The sequence below is a fragment of the Puntigrus tetrazona genome, chromosome 13 (genome assembly GCF_018831695.1).
Source record: "Puntigrus tetrazona isolate hp1 chromosome 13, ASM1883169v1, whole genome shotgun sequence".
Lineage (NCBI taxonomy): Eukaryota > Metazoa > Chordata > Actinopteri > Cypriniformes > Cyprinidae > Puntigrus > Puntigrus tetrazona.
The window spans coordinates 10,969,334-10,985,673 of record NC_056711.1 but is presented as its reverse complement, the minus strand read 5'-3'; the positions used below and the strand labels follow the sequence as shown (position 1 = coordinate 10,985,673).

The window sequence follows — 16,340 nt, the reverse complement described above, 5'->3', positions numbered from 1 at the left end:
AGTGATTATCTCAAGAATGTTGCCGTGCTCATTTATTTAGTCTGTTTTATCTTGCATGAATTATTACTAAAAGTAATCCATGTGCAGATGGGGCTGCTTACATAAATGTAACTTTATACATTTTCATCACTTGAACTTGTGGCTGTTTGGCACCGCAATCAATATTTAGTAGAGATCCTGATCAAGAACCTATTCAAACTATTTCTGTTTCCATGACAGAATAAATTAAGCAAATGTATCAAGACATTTGGCTCAAGATACACGAGTGGAAAACTCCAGATGCTGGTGCTCCATAATCAGTTTGAATTAATGTCTTTTTGATCTTGCAGCTCACAGAAAGATAGTTTTGCTTACGTGTACGTGCATCTTTTTTGTTCACTTATACAAACGACTTCATAGTTCATATGGGTCAGACGTCTAAAAAGCAGCTACATATCTGTACAGATTATAGTTTTTCTGACTTTATTTAAATGTTTCCTTGATTAATTTGTTGCGTTTTTATTGTACGAACAAATTAAAATTTCGAACAAATAGTACAATTTTAAGACAATAGCTGAGCAAATGTAAATGCAACGTTTTAGGTACAAATGAGAATGAATTCGTCACAAACCATCAGCCCTTAGTGAACCTACGGAGGTGGAGATCTTGAATTAAGACACAATTTATTGAGTGGCTTTTATCACTGGGGGTCTGTGATGAGGTAAGTATTACCATGGGACCAGTCAATCATGTCAGACTTTCACATTGGAACCTGACAACAACCAAGAGCAGCTTCATTCAGCAGATCATTAGTGGTTCTTTGTACTATAGCGGAGTCTTTATTAGGCAGGGTACTGAGTGCAACTCTGAGAGCTTTACAAAAAATAAAAGGCATAAATGGCTCTAAAGGGCACTTGATACTGTAAAGCACAAAAGCTAGTTACTGTGTACTCTATTCATGCACTGCACGAAAAGTGCAAAGATGACAATGATGAAGCTGCATGTAGTTGACAGCAACCACCAAACACTTGGCAAGATGTTTATGACACATTTCTTATGATATGGATATTATACATAACATGAATAAGGAGGGAAAACAATTGAATTTGGGTTAATATGGATAAAAAGGAAGTATAGCAAGCACAAAAGTAAAAAACAAACAAACATTTGATATAATGGATTCATACATGAATTTGATGAACTTTTTTTGATCCACTTTTAATGTTGACAACCATAGAAGACATGTTTATTGAGCACCAAATGAGCAAATTTTACTACATTAATGTTTGACTAGATTTTATCAATCAATCAATCATTTTTATTTATATAGCGCTTTTAACAACACAGGTATAAGGCCAATTTAAATATTAAATAATCTAATCAGCGTGTCACGTTAACTACCAATGAATGAGGTTTGACGTTAAAAATCATATCAAAGCTCAATATTGTTTTACGACCGAAAGCCTCTCTCAGTAAACAATAAATTATAACGAGAAGTCTTCTGCGGGAGTGTGTTCAGGTCCTGCTCTGCTGTCTGAGGGAGCATGGGATCATGAGACGTGTATCAATAAATCTCAATGGATGTCTTGTAAACTACAAGGCCAGATCATTAAATCACTTTCTTTTTTTTATATGAAGCAATGTGTTCAGATTCATTTAATTGGAGGTTGCAGAGCATTTGTTCTTGTATTAATTATATGCTATAGCATTCTGATGAGCCTCCAAGGGATTAGAATAAATTTGTGATCAAAGTGCTCTTGTGGGTTTGGATCTGAAAGTGCATCTCATTGTTTAACATGGATGAGAATCATTATTGTACGCGTATAATCAGCATCTTAAAATCAGAAAAGGAAGTAGGTGCTTAATTAGTTGACTACAGAGGAGTGAAGACAAAGTAATTATTAATCTGATGAAATGCACTCTCAATAGTTCAAGTCTTCTGGAAGAAGTGTTTTAGACATCCTCAACTAACTCATTCGTAAGGATTCAGAGATAAATACACCTGTAGTGATGCAATTAAATAAATAAATGGACCTATGTTAATTGTTTTTTTCTGACTGAACAAAATATTTCCATGACATGATGTATTATTTTAAAGCATTCTTATTAATATGCATAAGATTAAGATATTACATCCACATCATCTTGCCAGTATGCAAGTGGGGGTACAAAAAAAAAAAAAATCTTTCACGTTATTCTGATAATCACTCCTGACAGTCCTGTCCTCATTATACTATCTATATTGGAAGCCCCAGTTCTTCCTTCTTCATGCAATAAAATGAAATCTGTCACTGTTCCCCATTACATCATGCCCTGAAATTATATGTAAACCAAAAGTACACAGGTCAGTGAATCAGCGTATAGATCAGAATATACTGATATTTGTACTCTAGACTGTGGCATGAAGATGAAAATGTTTTCAAAAATTTGTATTTACTTTCTCTCAGGCCACTCAATATTTAGATAAGTTTGTATCTTCATTGGAATAAAATGAGATTTTGCATTACAACCCTTGCCTACCAAAGGATCCTCTTCAGTAAATGGGTGCCGTGAGTTGAAACAGCTGATAAAAAACATCACGGTGAGCCACAAAACAATGGCTACTCCATCCATTAATATGTTGTGATCATCAAACCATTGTGTCTTCCGTCTTGAAAATTCATTCTGACGGCACCCATTCGCTGCAGATGATTTACTGGTAAGCAAGTGATGCAATGCTAAATTTCTCCAAATGTGTTCTGATGAAGTAACAAACTCATCTACATCTTGGATGGCCTGAGCGTGATTAAATTTCAAGAAAAGATGGTGAACTATTCTTTTAACAACTATCAATCACCTTAACAACAATGTTAGAGTTAGCTCGATGACTATTACGATAAAGATTTGTCCATAAAAATGTGCTTTTTCTGACTGTGTAATGATATACAGACACAATCACATTATGCCTTATGAATGTCAAGCTGCTTGTAGATTTGGAGCAGTGATGTTGAATGTATTTTATCATATACACAGGATATATCTGGAAACATTTCACAACAGCTGTCACTGCCTCACAACTATAAAAGGCTATTGTATGATTTAGCTGAGATGGCGAGAAATTGTTTGTGCCCTCAAATTTATGGAATATCAGCAAAAAAAAATCTCAGATATCTTAAAATATCTCTCATTTTAAAAACTGGGGATTGGAATAAGCCGAGTCTGGAGAAGATAACAGAATCCAAGAATGAAACTAGTTTTCAGTCTCCACAGTGAAGCTCTGCTCTCCTGACAGAAACTACAGGGCTGTTTATAATCATGGTATGAGACAGAGCTACGAATAACAAGAGAATGCTGGGAGGACAATACAGATGGCAGGTTACAGTATGTATGAGATACAGTTTCTCCAAAGCAAGGCTCTTCGCTGTTCTTGAATGCCAAGCAGGGTTCATTTTCCTTGGCCATAGTCCTCTATAGACAGATCAGAGACAAACAAGTCATTCTGCGTCTAAGACTGCAAGCGTTGCTTCTCCCTACACCTATACCTTTTCCGTGAGGAAAAATCCATAAATGAGGACGAACAACAAAAAAGGTCATCAGAATTAATTTAACTTGACAAGACTAGACGAGAAACAGCAGGTTTTTACGTGCAATTCAAGTCTTCAAGGACAAGAAGGAGAGAAACAACCTCAATCATTAGTTTGTTCAGTCTAAAACTTCAGGTTATTCAAGCATTCCAGCTGAGCTATTTTTCCCTTTTAGTTCAGTTAACTGAATGGAATTATTAAGTGATCCTTAATGGGCTCTAATGGGCAAATACCACAACTAAACCAATTTTTATCTAATGATTTAATGAAGAAAATTGTCCTAGAAATACATATAATTTAATAACCATGTACATGAATACAAATGATCATCCAGAAAGACTGTCACATTAACTAACATCTCAATTATTTAATTAGTTTTATATACAAACGAGGTGACATTTTCATAACAGCGTGCAAATGTATCTTAAGGTCAGCATTAAATCCTTTATTAGCATTAAAGTGTGGATTATTACGTTAACTTTCTTCTGTGTTTGTTTTCTTATATTTTACAAGGGAGAAACATAACACTGCCAAGCCAAAGATAGAGTCAAAAATGTAAATAAGATAACAGGATGCATTAAATCACACAGTCTGACAGAAGCTGTAATAAAAACATATTTATGAAATGTGAGTCAGAATTTAGTCAGTTCGACATACTGTGCCTTTCTAAATAAGTTGCCCTCGCATGGGAATAGACTGGACACTGTGTGGGAGCCAGCGGAAGCGGAGCCTGGCCATCGGAGAGTCGTCGGGGTTCTCAAACTCAGAAAAGCCCAGATGGTTGAGGATGGCATAGACACCAGCTCTAGCTGCCACCTGCAAACCAGCACAACTCGTGAATGCATGTATACATGTGTGTGTGTAAGTGGGGTTTACTGCAAGCTGTACGCTTATGTTCATAAGTGGCGCAGCTGCTCGCTTGTCCTTAAAGGATGGCAGGATGACAGTAAAATGCTTTTGTGGCCTTGACAGAAAACTAAACCGGTGCATTTTCGATGTTCTTCACAACTGAAAAAAATCCACAGAGCTCAGCCTTCATAAAGACCTACAAAGCGCTTTACCAGTTAAATCTACATTAAGAGCAATTTGGATGTCGTTCCTTGTAAATCTGAGGACAGAATGTTTAACGGTCAAATGAGGTAATAACCTCCTGCTTAACAATTCAAGCTCAACTATGTCTGTTAGAGCAGGGTTCTTCAAACTAGGACGTAATCAAATAAACCACCTTTCAAAAGTTTTTTTTTTTTTTTTTGAAAGACATAAATCAATTCTTTTATTCAGCACTGACAGAGAAGACATTTATAATGGTACAAAAGATTTCTACTTCAAATGCGTGATGTTCTTTTGAACCTTCTCTTCAAAGAAGACATGGTTTATACAAAGAATACTAGGCGTCTTACCTCTCAATATTATTATTTGTAAGAATAAATATTTTCATTTTAAAACTAAATTTGAACATATAGTGAAATATAAAAGTTATTTTAAATTGTAAAAATATTTCACAGCATTGTTTTTACTCTATTTAAATTATATAAATGAAGCTGTGGTGAGTTTAATAAAGAATTTAACTATTGCCATTTATGCTTGATTTACATAATTTGATATATGATTTCTGCTTTCGAAAGGTTGAAAACGATGAGATTAATCATGTTTCTTTTTTCTTTTCATAGACATAGTTTTCAACTGCAGAAAATAAGAAAACAGTAGGTGACTTACAATTTTCTTACCCCTTCAATCCGAGGATATAAAAGCTGTGGCTATAAACTAAGGTTTGACTCCGGAAACCTCTGAATGAGACAGAATACATTTACAACTTCATATTGACAGACTGACATTTTCCCATGAATGTTTCATGGAACTCTGAACTATGTTTAGCTGCAGCACAGTGAGCGGGAGAAGTGTTCAGCCACAAGGCACTGGTCTGCTGCACCAGGGGTGTCCTCCAATCAGCTTCTCAAGGTTACAGAAGCACTCTAACACAGGCTTGTGTGTTGACTATGAGCGGCAGAATATACCTGTATCTTTCCTCAGACTGAAAGTGAACTTAAAATGTAAAGATATCTTTATCTTGATTGCTTAAACAAAAACGAGGTCATTTTTCCCGAAGGCTGATATAGTGATTAGCACTTTTTGCTATTTTTAGGTTAGCTCGTACTTTAAATATATATTTAAACCTGGAAATGACGTTTCAGTGTTTTGTAAAACTGAAAACTAAGAAAAGCTATGAGGTAAAATGAACAAGAAATATTGAAGACTCTGCACTATTACTAGGCCACTGCAATGAAAATATATTATGCAAGTATAAATATATCATGAATGTTTTTCACCTAAAGTAAGCAAGTGAGTCAGACTTCACCTGGTACATCCACTGGCTGAAGGATCGCCTCCAGGAGTCTTTCTTCTCCAGATGGAGGTAGCAGTTGAACAGGATAAGATAAATGTAACGCTCGAGGTACTGCAGGCTCCTTAACCGTAACCACTGAGCGTCAGCCTCGGATTTAGCCATCTTAATCTGAGGAGGAACAAGTGCCAGTGAACTCATTGTTATTCCTCTAGCTTCCTTCTTATTTGTGACAAAATGCTGATGGCACGACATAATCAGAAAATTATGTAACATGCAAATCATTTAGCCAGCAGAAAATTAATTAACTATTTTTCACCTTTTCCATGTTTTATTAACAGAAACAGCAAAGGAGATGACAGAAAAGGACAGGAGGGGGAGAACAGGATCAGGTATTTGGATTTAAAACCAAAAGCCTTTTTTTAAAGCCAAAGTTTGGTGCACATTAATTAGGACATGAACATTGCTCAATTCAGTGCAAATTCAAACACTGTATCTTAGATAAGAACTTGAATTACGTCTTTTTTTTACAAAGTAATTCAAGTTCTTATCTAAGATATCATGTTTTACAATATAACTCATGTTACAATATAACTCATAATGTATATTTGTGATCTAAATGAGTTGCACCAGTACCTTAGAACATATTTTAAAAGATAAAAATATAAAGGCTTAAACCCTAACAAGTATTTGCAGTCCTTTTCAAAGCAGTCGTCCGGAAAGCTCTCTGCTCATTAATGCTGCTGTTTTTCAAGGTCTTCACTTTACAATAAAAGCATGTTTTCCAGCCTCAAATTAAACATATTCAGCTGATGCACCGCAATGGGCATTGCTAATCTCTTGGTTCTTTTCAGCACATCAGTACAAATGAGAACATTTTGCCTATATAGACTTTTCAAGGCTATGTTAGGTACAAAAACAATTGCTTTGGAAGCAATCTATTTTTCAGCATGGGTCCTAAAAGCACTGACTAAATGTCAACTATTAACTACCTTTTCTACTGTTGACATTTCCTGCTGCAGTTTATCCAGGCAAAACACATAAAAAATAGTCAAACATAAAAGTTACTTTATACCACATTTCACCTGTCTGTAAGTGGAAATGATGATTTCCCTTAAATGGTAATGCATGGGGGTCATTGTCTCACTAACAACATCCAGAGCAACATCCACTTCTCTCTTCACACGATGGCCATCAGGTAACACCCTTACCACCTGCATCACCACCTGAACACGCAGACATGCAAACACAGTTCAAATGTTTTTTAATCTATTTCTATGGAAGGAACTATTTTTCACTAAATTAATTTACTTTGCATGGCTGGGTATATTAATCATAGAATTGATATGTTCAAAATATTAGTTTCAATGCTGACATGACCTTAATGTACCTCAAACTCTCCTTTAGTGTACTTGGCGTCTGGAACACTTACAATCTCATCTTCTTCACACTCAGGAAAGCCCTGAAGACAACAGGGTCAGGTTTATGTAACTGATTTCAGCTCACTTTATACAATTTTAGTCTTCTAATCAGTGTCCTGGGGATGAAGACTTTATTTCCTCACTCCACTTAAACAGCCGATAGCTGAAAATGACCTACATTAATGTGCCACAGGGTGAGAGTGGCGATGACCATGGCTGCAGTAGTTCGGTCCTTCCCATTATGACAGTTGAAGATGAAAGCACAGTTGGGGTCTTCAGCCAGACTGCTCTTCATGGCCTCCAATAAGTGGTCAAAAATCTGAGGGAGAGCAACAACATTTCAACTAAAATGTCAAATCTATTTCATGCTCATGGTGTATTCACTTGCCTCTTCTTTAGGCGCGCAGCAGTCAGACAGGGGTATGCGCTGGTAGCTGAGACCTGGATGAATGCTTTTCTGATGGACAAAGAGCTCCTCTATGGTGTGACAACTCTTAAAAATCCTCATCTGTTTATCCTGCTCTGTAATCACCTCCAGCCACTTCTCACACCTCAGGACATCCTGTTTCAGTGCCAGCTCCATTTCCTGTGGAAATGGCCATATTGCGAATGTAGTACTAGCTAAAGTGAAAACTGAAAATGTTTTATCTCGCTTTCGTCTTAATTAATGCTATTGTACCTAACTCTAAAACAAAACAACATTCACTTTACATGGATCAAATACAATAATATAAGAATAAAATATGTCCCAAAATAAGATGGTCACAATGTAACTCCAGAACCATTTTTGATAGCTTAATGTGCTGCATTATATTACACTGCACAGAGTATATATATTTTTTGTACCTACAATATCCAACCTGGTCATATAAAGCCGATATATACTACTACAGCCCTGAACAGAACTGCACCTGGAGCTGCTGTGGATGTTGAACACAGACTGGAATAGGCTGTTCCAGACAGCCTGGCTCTCTTGGGGTGAACATTTGTCCATTTGCCTCCAGCACAAGCTCCTCCTGCAGATTCAGCCAGAGAATTGTAGAGTGCCCTCGCCTCTGGTCTGTCAGGTAGGACATCACGACACCCAGAGCCTGAAATGGGCACAAACAAGCTGTGATTATTTTTTACTAGACTTTACAGACAGCCACAAATTAGGAGCTTGGGCCGCTGAAATAAGCTTTAAAAAGGATTTACCTCAGAGTTTGGCTGGGCCATGCCATATAGAGGCATTTTGGAAACACGTCTGAAATTGGCTACTTTCATCTCCTTGGCTGTACTGAGCAGATCCGTTGCTAAAAACTCACTGGACACCTTTCAAAATTGAAGATATTAATGTGAACAACTGCGCATGCCTATGTTTTAGGGAGAATTGGCTGAGATACAGGACGAAGAGGTCACAGTTCGCCTCCGATAAGAACAGGGCCAGAAAATGAGATTCAGTCTATGCAGTTAATATTTGATTTTAGAAAGACTGGCATATCGAATGTACTCGAGCAAGAAAAGGACTATTCAAGGACAAACTATAAAACTATAACCTGGTGCAAACAATGATACTTTAGTATGACTATTTACTTGTTATCTGTTATAACATTTTCTCCACGTCATCACAGTAAATAGAGAATGCTCTTCTAGAGTTAAACAGTTGAGTTTTACCATTTTTTTTACCTATTCAGCCAATCTCCGGGTCTAGCGACAGCACTTTTAGCTGCAGCTTTGCATAGATTATTGAATCTGAATAGACCAGTAGCATCTCACTCAAAAATGACCAAAGAGTTTCGATATTTCTCCTGTATAGAACTCAACTTTTCGGTAGTTACACTGTGTACTAAGTTGTGCTTTTCTATACTGATATAACTAGGATCTATACTCTTAATCAAGGTACACTCTATACACAATACAATATTGAAGGGGTGGCGAACTCCGCAAGCTGAGGCCCTCCAATCCTACCTAAAACTCACCTCTCTGTAGCTTCCAAGTAACAATTCAGATCTTGATTAGCTTGTTTAGGTGCATTTGATTAGGGTTGAAGCAAAACTCTACAGGGCTGCGGCTCTCCAGAACTTGAGTTCGCTACCCCTGCACTATACACTCAAGTAATAATCAAGGAACTTTGTTGCAACTGGTAACTAAGAAAGTTCTGTGAATCAAAAGTTTTTGCCCTTACTAGAACTCGAATCCCATCAGTTATAAGACTGGTTGGCACTGAGAGCTCAGAGCTATCCATGCTGGCCAGCAGTCTGTAGATCCAAGCGTTCATACACAGCCACTGACTGAAACTCTGGGGAAATGCCTGTGGATACTACAGATATGGGGAGAGACAGCAGAAAATGGAAAAATTATTCAAATAATGGCATATACTGTCGGAAATAACTATAAATATAATAATATGGTAGCATTTTGCAATACCTGATCATGAAGATACGCATTGAATACTAATAGGTACACATAGCGTTCAAGACTTTGCAGTGTTCTTTGCAGGAAATAGCCTTTTGTGCTGCTTCCCTGCGAACAAAAAAAAAATGTGTGAATGACACAAATGTGACCTTCATGTAAAGAAAAGGCAAAAAGCAACCATTTTATTACAGTACAACAATTTTGACACAAGAGTGTTTTATTCGAGACATACTTGAATCTGGTAGTCTTCGCCAATGCCTTCGAGCTTTAGTTTGTTTTCATACACAGCATTTTTTATGTTATGCATCTCAGAGCAAATGGCAACAGCATCATCAACCTATGGTGCATATACATAAAACATATGCATATGCACTCAAAAGACTAGGCTTTGTAAAACATAAAAGGCTCAGTTTCTATTAATTTTTTTACTTTTGCATATGTATGCATGCTTGAAATTAATTAGGCTACTTCATGAACCGAGAATTTTACAAACATCATTACACTCTAACCTCATCAAGGACTTCTTGACCTTTAGGTAAGCGACTGATTAGCAGCTGAATCGCTTGGAAATCCAATTTGTGTTCACTCTTCTGTACTTCTTGTCTATGAAAGAGATGAAGAGCAAGTAGAATGTAAGCAGAGAATGGACCGTTAAACACAATATTACCACAGCAGAGTGTTATTAATTAAGCAATGCTCTTCGTTGAGAAAGTAAACAGCAATTGAAATTGTACTGACAGTGTACTATAGGTACCTGGGGCTCTTTGATGCCCCCTGCAGGTGATGGAAGACTAAAGCTCCCAGAATAAGGCCCAGATTGGTGCGTCCCACCCCCACCTGGCAGCTGAAGAGCAGTGCAGGCAGAGGTCTGGAGCTGTCTCGCATCAAAGAGAGGTTTGGGGTCTCCTGGTCAATACAAAGGTATATTAGTTTGCAAAATTGCATTGTTTAAAGTTAAGGAAAGTGAATAACAATGATTTAGTGCAATATACATGTCTGCATATATTTCTGTAACATCAGACAACAACACATTTATTTTTGGCTGTATCAAACTTTGACAAACGAAAAACAAGGTGGGAAAAAAAATCTTTTTCTGATAGTAAGCGGATACCTTAAGACATTTTTCATGGTATTAAGTTAACATTTATAACTTTTGTCTGTGTTGATAGGGTTTTCAAAGATTGATGTTACTGGTGACCGTGAAATATAAATATGGTTTGCTGGCTAGTGCTGGGTTTAAAGTTCTGGGTTCTTGGAATAAATTATTGGTTCAGTGACACAAATCATCAGATATAAATAAACCAGAGCTCACATGGAGTTCATACATATATATATTCATAGAAATCTTACCCTGAGTATATTAACAAAGGCATCAAATGTCTCCTCCAGTGGTGCCCCTTCCATAGGAAGCGGCAATCTGTAATATCTAAATTAATCAAATTTTAACATAAAAAAATACACAGAACTAAAGGAATTTAAAAAGTAAAATTAGATTTGATTCACATATGACACAAAGATTTCTGCTGTTCTTAAGCAAAGAAAAAACGTGTTTTAAAGTTTTTCCAATGCCATCATAATTAATTTTTTGATACCATTCAAATGCCTTTTATGTTAGGGGTTGGTAAAACACTCTGATTCAGAAAGTATGCATTAATTTAGCAAAAACGACAGTAAAAACAAAACACAACAACTATATGCAACATTGTTAATTAGATGTTTTCTTGAGCAACAAGAAGGATTTCTGAAAAATGATTTGACACAGTAATTGCGCCTGAGAGTGTTCCACACAGGAATAACCTTTTAAAATATATTAAAATAGAAAAGTTATTTTAACAATATTACATTTTATTGTATTTTCAAACAAATGCAATCTTGGTGAGCAAAAATACAACAATGACAAACCCTTGAACAGTAGACTTTATTCTTTCATTAAATGTGTGCAGTTACCTGTGCATAGGCTGACTGAAAAGCGGTCTTTTGTAGACCTCCTCAGTGACATGAATGTCCTCCTCTGACAGAATCTGTACATGCTGAGGTTCATCTTTAAAATGCTCAATGTCATTATAGACATAGAACATATTTTCACTCAGCTTGGCAAAGTCACACAACTGGAGAAAATATCAGAGAATTAAAACCTGACACTGAGCAGACACTATGACCTCTGTCAACATTTCACCATAAAAGGATAATAAGCGATCCTCCTCATACAACTTGTTCTGCTTTATAACAGACCTCTTTCCGGATGGAGAGCTCTATTTGCTCTGCGCTGAGCTCTCTGTCTAGGTCATGCAGGTTCTCATGGAGGTTCTCTCTTCCTCTGGGCGTGTATGGAATAAAGTCTCCATCTGAGCGGAAGAAGACCACTGGTTCCTCCCTCAAACAGACGAAAATCACCTCCTGTTCACATATTTTTAGGGACAAACAGCAATAAGCTGATCATTATTTGAAGGTCTATGTGCAGACCATATGGTGGATGTCAAGGAGATTAAGGCTTCTGAGTTGGGACAGACCAAAATTACCATTTTACAGGATAATATGCATCAAAGTAATTGGGAGAACAGCACTATTCTGAAGTATGCAAATGATACTGCAATTGTTAGTCTGCTTTAAAATGGTGAGACTTTGTAGAGTGGTGCGAAGAGTCCCACTTTCACCTGAATGTATCGAAGACTAAAGACATGATAACTGATTTTAGAAGGAATGTTTCCATGCATAAGGTCACATCCATTAAAGTTAAAACTGTAGAGGGTGAAGCTAAGCTGTGTGTAAAAAAAAAAGGGCATCAACCATTGTTCTTTTTAAGGAAATTGTGTCAATTTCACGTTGAAAAAACATTATTATGTTTTATCTCGCTTACATCGCATCAGTGTTATTGTTCTGTCTGATGTCCTGGTATGGGAATTTATCATCAAAAAGCCAGACCTCTATTGACCAAATTGTCTTATTGATAGCTGAGAGTACCGCATTGCACAACAAAACGATACAAGAATAGTTTTGTCCCCGAAGCGATTAATCATATTAACAGTAATCATCATTTATTTTATTTATTGTTATTGGGGTTTTATTTATGTTTTATTGTTTAATGATGTCTTATGGTAGTTTTCTTTAACTATATTTTTTATTATATGTGTAAGAAAGTTCCTGAACTTATTTGATGAAACCTATTTTACCTATGGGTATGAAATAAAGAAACTCTGAACTCTTCTTTGGTAAACCCCAAATTGTTCTTTTATAGCACTGCTGTAAATTATTTTTAAGAGTGTAAGTTAATTCTTTGCTACATAACATAATATCTAACATATCTTAAAATAAAAAGAGTAATGGGACCCCAAAGTAAACTGTATTCGTGGAATCCTAAATGAACGAGGACAAGAAGCACTCACTGACCTCACAGCCGTCAATCTGCAGTCTCTGGAGGACCTGTTTGAAACCACTCAGGCTAGGTTGGCCCATTCCAAAAAGGGGGTAGTGTCCCTTGACCTGGCGGAAGTTGGGGGCCCCGTGGCTTTTTGTAGTATTTAAGACATCAGCTCTGTTGTATACATCCTGTACCATAAAAAACTCCCCCTGGACAATAAAAAAGCAAGTCATAAAACTTATTTCATCGTAAATGACAAGAAATTTCCACCACTGATCTACATTTCCTGCTCATTACTGTATTTTCCATTACACCTCTAAATATTTAGCTTAAATCTCAAAAAGTGAAACGTGCCAGCACTAGGTAGTGCTCCGGCAACAGGTCAGATATTCTTCCCATTGAGTAGTTGGCAGATTGGATCTTGTCATGAATCTGAAACTCTTCCCTGCAGTTGTTTCTGTATAAAAACAACAATCATAACGTCAATCAAATTGCCATGTATTCAAAAACCATTTACTGAATTTAAACTTGTTAATATCCAAAATGAGTTTTTTTCTTCTGTTCAGCACATAATATATATTATCATATTTTCATATATTATGGAAGTTATGTGCTCACCAGAAAAAAATTAACTTGATGATAATCAAACAAAGACAGAATTTTCATTCTTAGGTGAACTGTCCCTTTAAGTTGAGTTGAAGCTACTGACGTATCTACAACAGTTTTTGCTCAAAGAGTAACGCACGGGTGTGACATTTTGTGCATATGAGGGCCCTTATGGCCAGTTTTAAAAAGCACCATGTTGCACTTGCCACTTACGTGATGACAACAGGGGCCACCTTGTTTGTGATGATGGATTTGGCCTTGCTATTGCGAATGTTCACTGACTGTAGTGAGCGTCTGTGCTCAGCCATGCCGTTCCCTTGGTGATCAGCCTGGTGTGTAGATGCAAAAGGAGCAGCCTGGGAAGTTGCACTGGCACTCGTACCCATAATCTGTACAGAGCTGGAATGAGGATTTATACTGTGACTAATATAAAGTAAACAGGCAGACATGTTGGTAATTTTACATGCGGTTATTTCTAACATTTGCACTTTTTAAAGAGCCAGACGGACTTTGTGATGCAAGACCACAAAGATTCAATTTCCTGGAACCCCAACACATGTAGTTTACTGCAACCCCAATAAACAAATTATTGTTATTAAAATTTGAATGCGTTCTACAGACCCCAAAAGAAAGTCAGACTATCAAATTTGCATGTGTACAGCATCTCTATCATATTTGTTTGTAAATGAATGGCTTACGGTCTCACAGCTGTGCCGCGTGTGCTCACATCCTTTGGTTTTTGCATCTTAGTTTCAGCAAGGGTTCAGGTCTGTCTTTAAGTGTAAATCCTGTCAACACGAACTCAGTTTCCTGTTACTAGCAGAATCTTAGCATAAAAGCCTTTTGTCTTAAATCCAGCCACCACCGAAGTTTTGTTAATCTCTTTTCTTCTCTTTCTCGCTCAGTGCCTCTCTGGTTCTCTTCTCACAGTGACAGGATAGCCGTTCCAACCCTTCTGGGGGCCACGAAGAAATACAGTACATCTGGCAACCAGACGACAGTGTGGGCGGCTCCAGACATTCACAGGGACAGCCCATGCAAAGGCCATGACGGAGACATTACAGAAAGCCAAAAGTGAGAGAAAGTGCAAGATGAAAGATTTCTAAAGCCTTTACATCTACCGAAAGCTGAAAGTGTTTGATGTCAGAATCATGAAGCCAAGCGAGTTTCCTGCATGCACTGCAGCGATAATGCAGTTAATCAAACAAATCCTGTTTTTTTCCCCTCCTCTTTCGAAAGATCAAGTTTGTGCCAGAGAGATATCACTGGGAAATATATGATAGCTCTGTGAATGTCATTAGGACATTCCTGCCTTATGTTTATATAACTGGCTGGTCTATTGAAAGTTTGGGATACTGAGTCGCTGGCACCAAGAGCAATGCTTCCCTTTTCAGGGGCTTGATTTAAATTCCAGTTGTGTCTGAGTATCACGGCCACAGAACAAAAAACAACAACAAAAAAATCTCTAAATATGGATGGGAAAGGCCCCGGGATGCATTTGTACAATGCTGCACAGATCAGCGCACAGATATGCAGTGAGTGGGAGTGACAAGTGATTGGCACATCCTCGTTCTTGCTAATAAACGAGGAGTTTAAAAACAACTTTTTTTTTTATGTGTGTTAGGCTTACAATCAACATCACATGCAGAATTTGAAAATACTTAATTATTATAAGAGACTGTGTAACATACACCCAACATGGTTTTTAAAAATGCACGGTGAGTCAAACAGGCACTAAAACAAAAAAAAAAAATCTGTATTTTCTCTGAACCACTTATAATAATAAAACCCTTTTTTATGATATTAAATAAAAGTTAACCTATTCTAAATTTTAATCTCTATGGGTTTAAGCTTCTGTGGTAACTGTATCAGTCAAATGATGTCATCATTTGTTCATCACTAAAATAAATTACAGTAAAGAATATTTTAGATATTTTTCAGTGAATCTTTCTTCATATTAAATTGATACGCCTGAAGGTGGTGAGTGATTCATTGAATCATTCACTCAACCGAATAGTTCAAAACATGACTTCATTTAGGCACTATTAATCTCTGTCTTCTTTGGAGCTATTTTTGTTGTTTCGGATTAAAAAAAAAAACCTAAATAAACAGCAGTAGTATCTAAAATGAAAGTTACTTTTACTTTATTTATACTTTGTATATAAGCAATATCCCATTCTCTATTTTGTTTCACAAAGTTTTGAGTTCACGTCCATCAACTGTAATGTAGTACACTTAATAACACCTGCCAACTAGCGTTTCACGGGATGCCGACTCAAGTCAAACCGACAAAATTGTACAATTAATAGTGCAGATATTTCTACCGCGAAGCCAAGATAAAAGGGGAAAGCAAATATCATAAAAGTTTCCTCACCTGGCCGCCCGCTCCCTCAGACACCTGTCAGGAATTGAGAGAAACAATTAGAGATAGAAGACGACCGAGTCCGTGTCACAGTCATCTTGATCCCCGTCGGTTACTGTCCCTCACATGTCCAAAGACACGCGGTCAGGTGTCGGTCCGGCAGAGCGAGGCTCGACGGACAGCAGTGCAGATGGATAACACAGGGGGAGGAGAAGAGGAGGAGAGAATGGCCACCTCCTGACTCTTTCACTCGCAATAAATGTTATGGGAGAGGAGGATGTCGGTGGGTGGATTCTCATCTTTTCACCAGTCAGTA

The 16,340-nt window shown here is 37.2% G+C and overlaps 1 protein-coding gene across 2 annotated transcripts; it reads right to left on the bottom strand.

Annotated features, from left to right (window-relative positions):
• Positions 1–3,889: 3,889 nt before the first annotated feature.
• pald1b (phosphatase domain containing paladin 1b) lies at positions 3,890–16,331 on the bottom strand. Of its 2 annotated transcripts, XM_043255461.1 has the most exons (21): positions 16,037–16,331; positions 14,361–14,645; positions 13,876–14,061; positions 13,411–13,513; positions 13,086–13,265; positions 11,931–12,095; positions 11,646–11,806; positions 11,049–11,124; positions 10,453–10,604; positions 10,208–10,301; positions 9,931–10,035; positions 9,711–9,806; positions 9,469–9,603; positions 8,499–8,615; positions 8,216–8,395; positions 7,693–7,890; positions 7,483–7,623; positions 7,274–7,345; positions 6,969–7,109; positions 5,899–6,054; positions 3,890–4,358 (listed from the first exon to the last, which is right to left on the bottom strand). In XM_043255461.1, the coding sequence occupies exons 2-21, from the start codon at positions 14,405–14,407 to the stop codon at positions 4,209–4,211; spliced, it is 2,655 nt and encodes an 884-aa protein (XP_043111396.1). In that variant the 5' UTR covers positions 14,408–14,645; positions 16,037–16,331; the 3' UTR covers positions 3,890–4,208. The 2 variants fall into 2 exon arrangements, with proteins under 2 accessions (XP_043111396.1, XP_043111398.1); XM_043255463.1 differs by lacking the exon at positions 14,361–14,645 and having other exon boundaries at positions 16,037–16,328.
• Positions 16,332–16,340: the final 9 nt, after the last annotated feature.

Excerpts from the sequence above, each read along its gene's own strand:
- pald1b (XM_043255461.1), bottom strand. The coding sequence starts at position 14,407 with ATGCAAAAACCAAAGGATGTGAGCACACGCGGCACAGCTGTGAGACC. Across the intron at positions 14,062-14,360 it reads CGCGGCACAGCTGTGAGACC|CTCTGTACAGATTATGGGTA; the intron begins GTAAGCCATTCA and ends TCCTCATTCCAG. Across the intron at positions 7,110-7,273 it reads ACACTAAAGGAGAGTTTGAG|GTGGTGATGCAGGTGGTAAG; the intron begins GTACATTAAGGT and ends CTGCGTGTTCAG.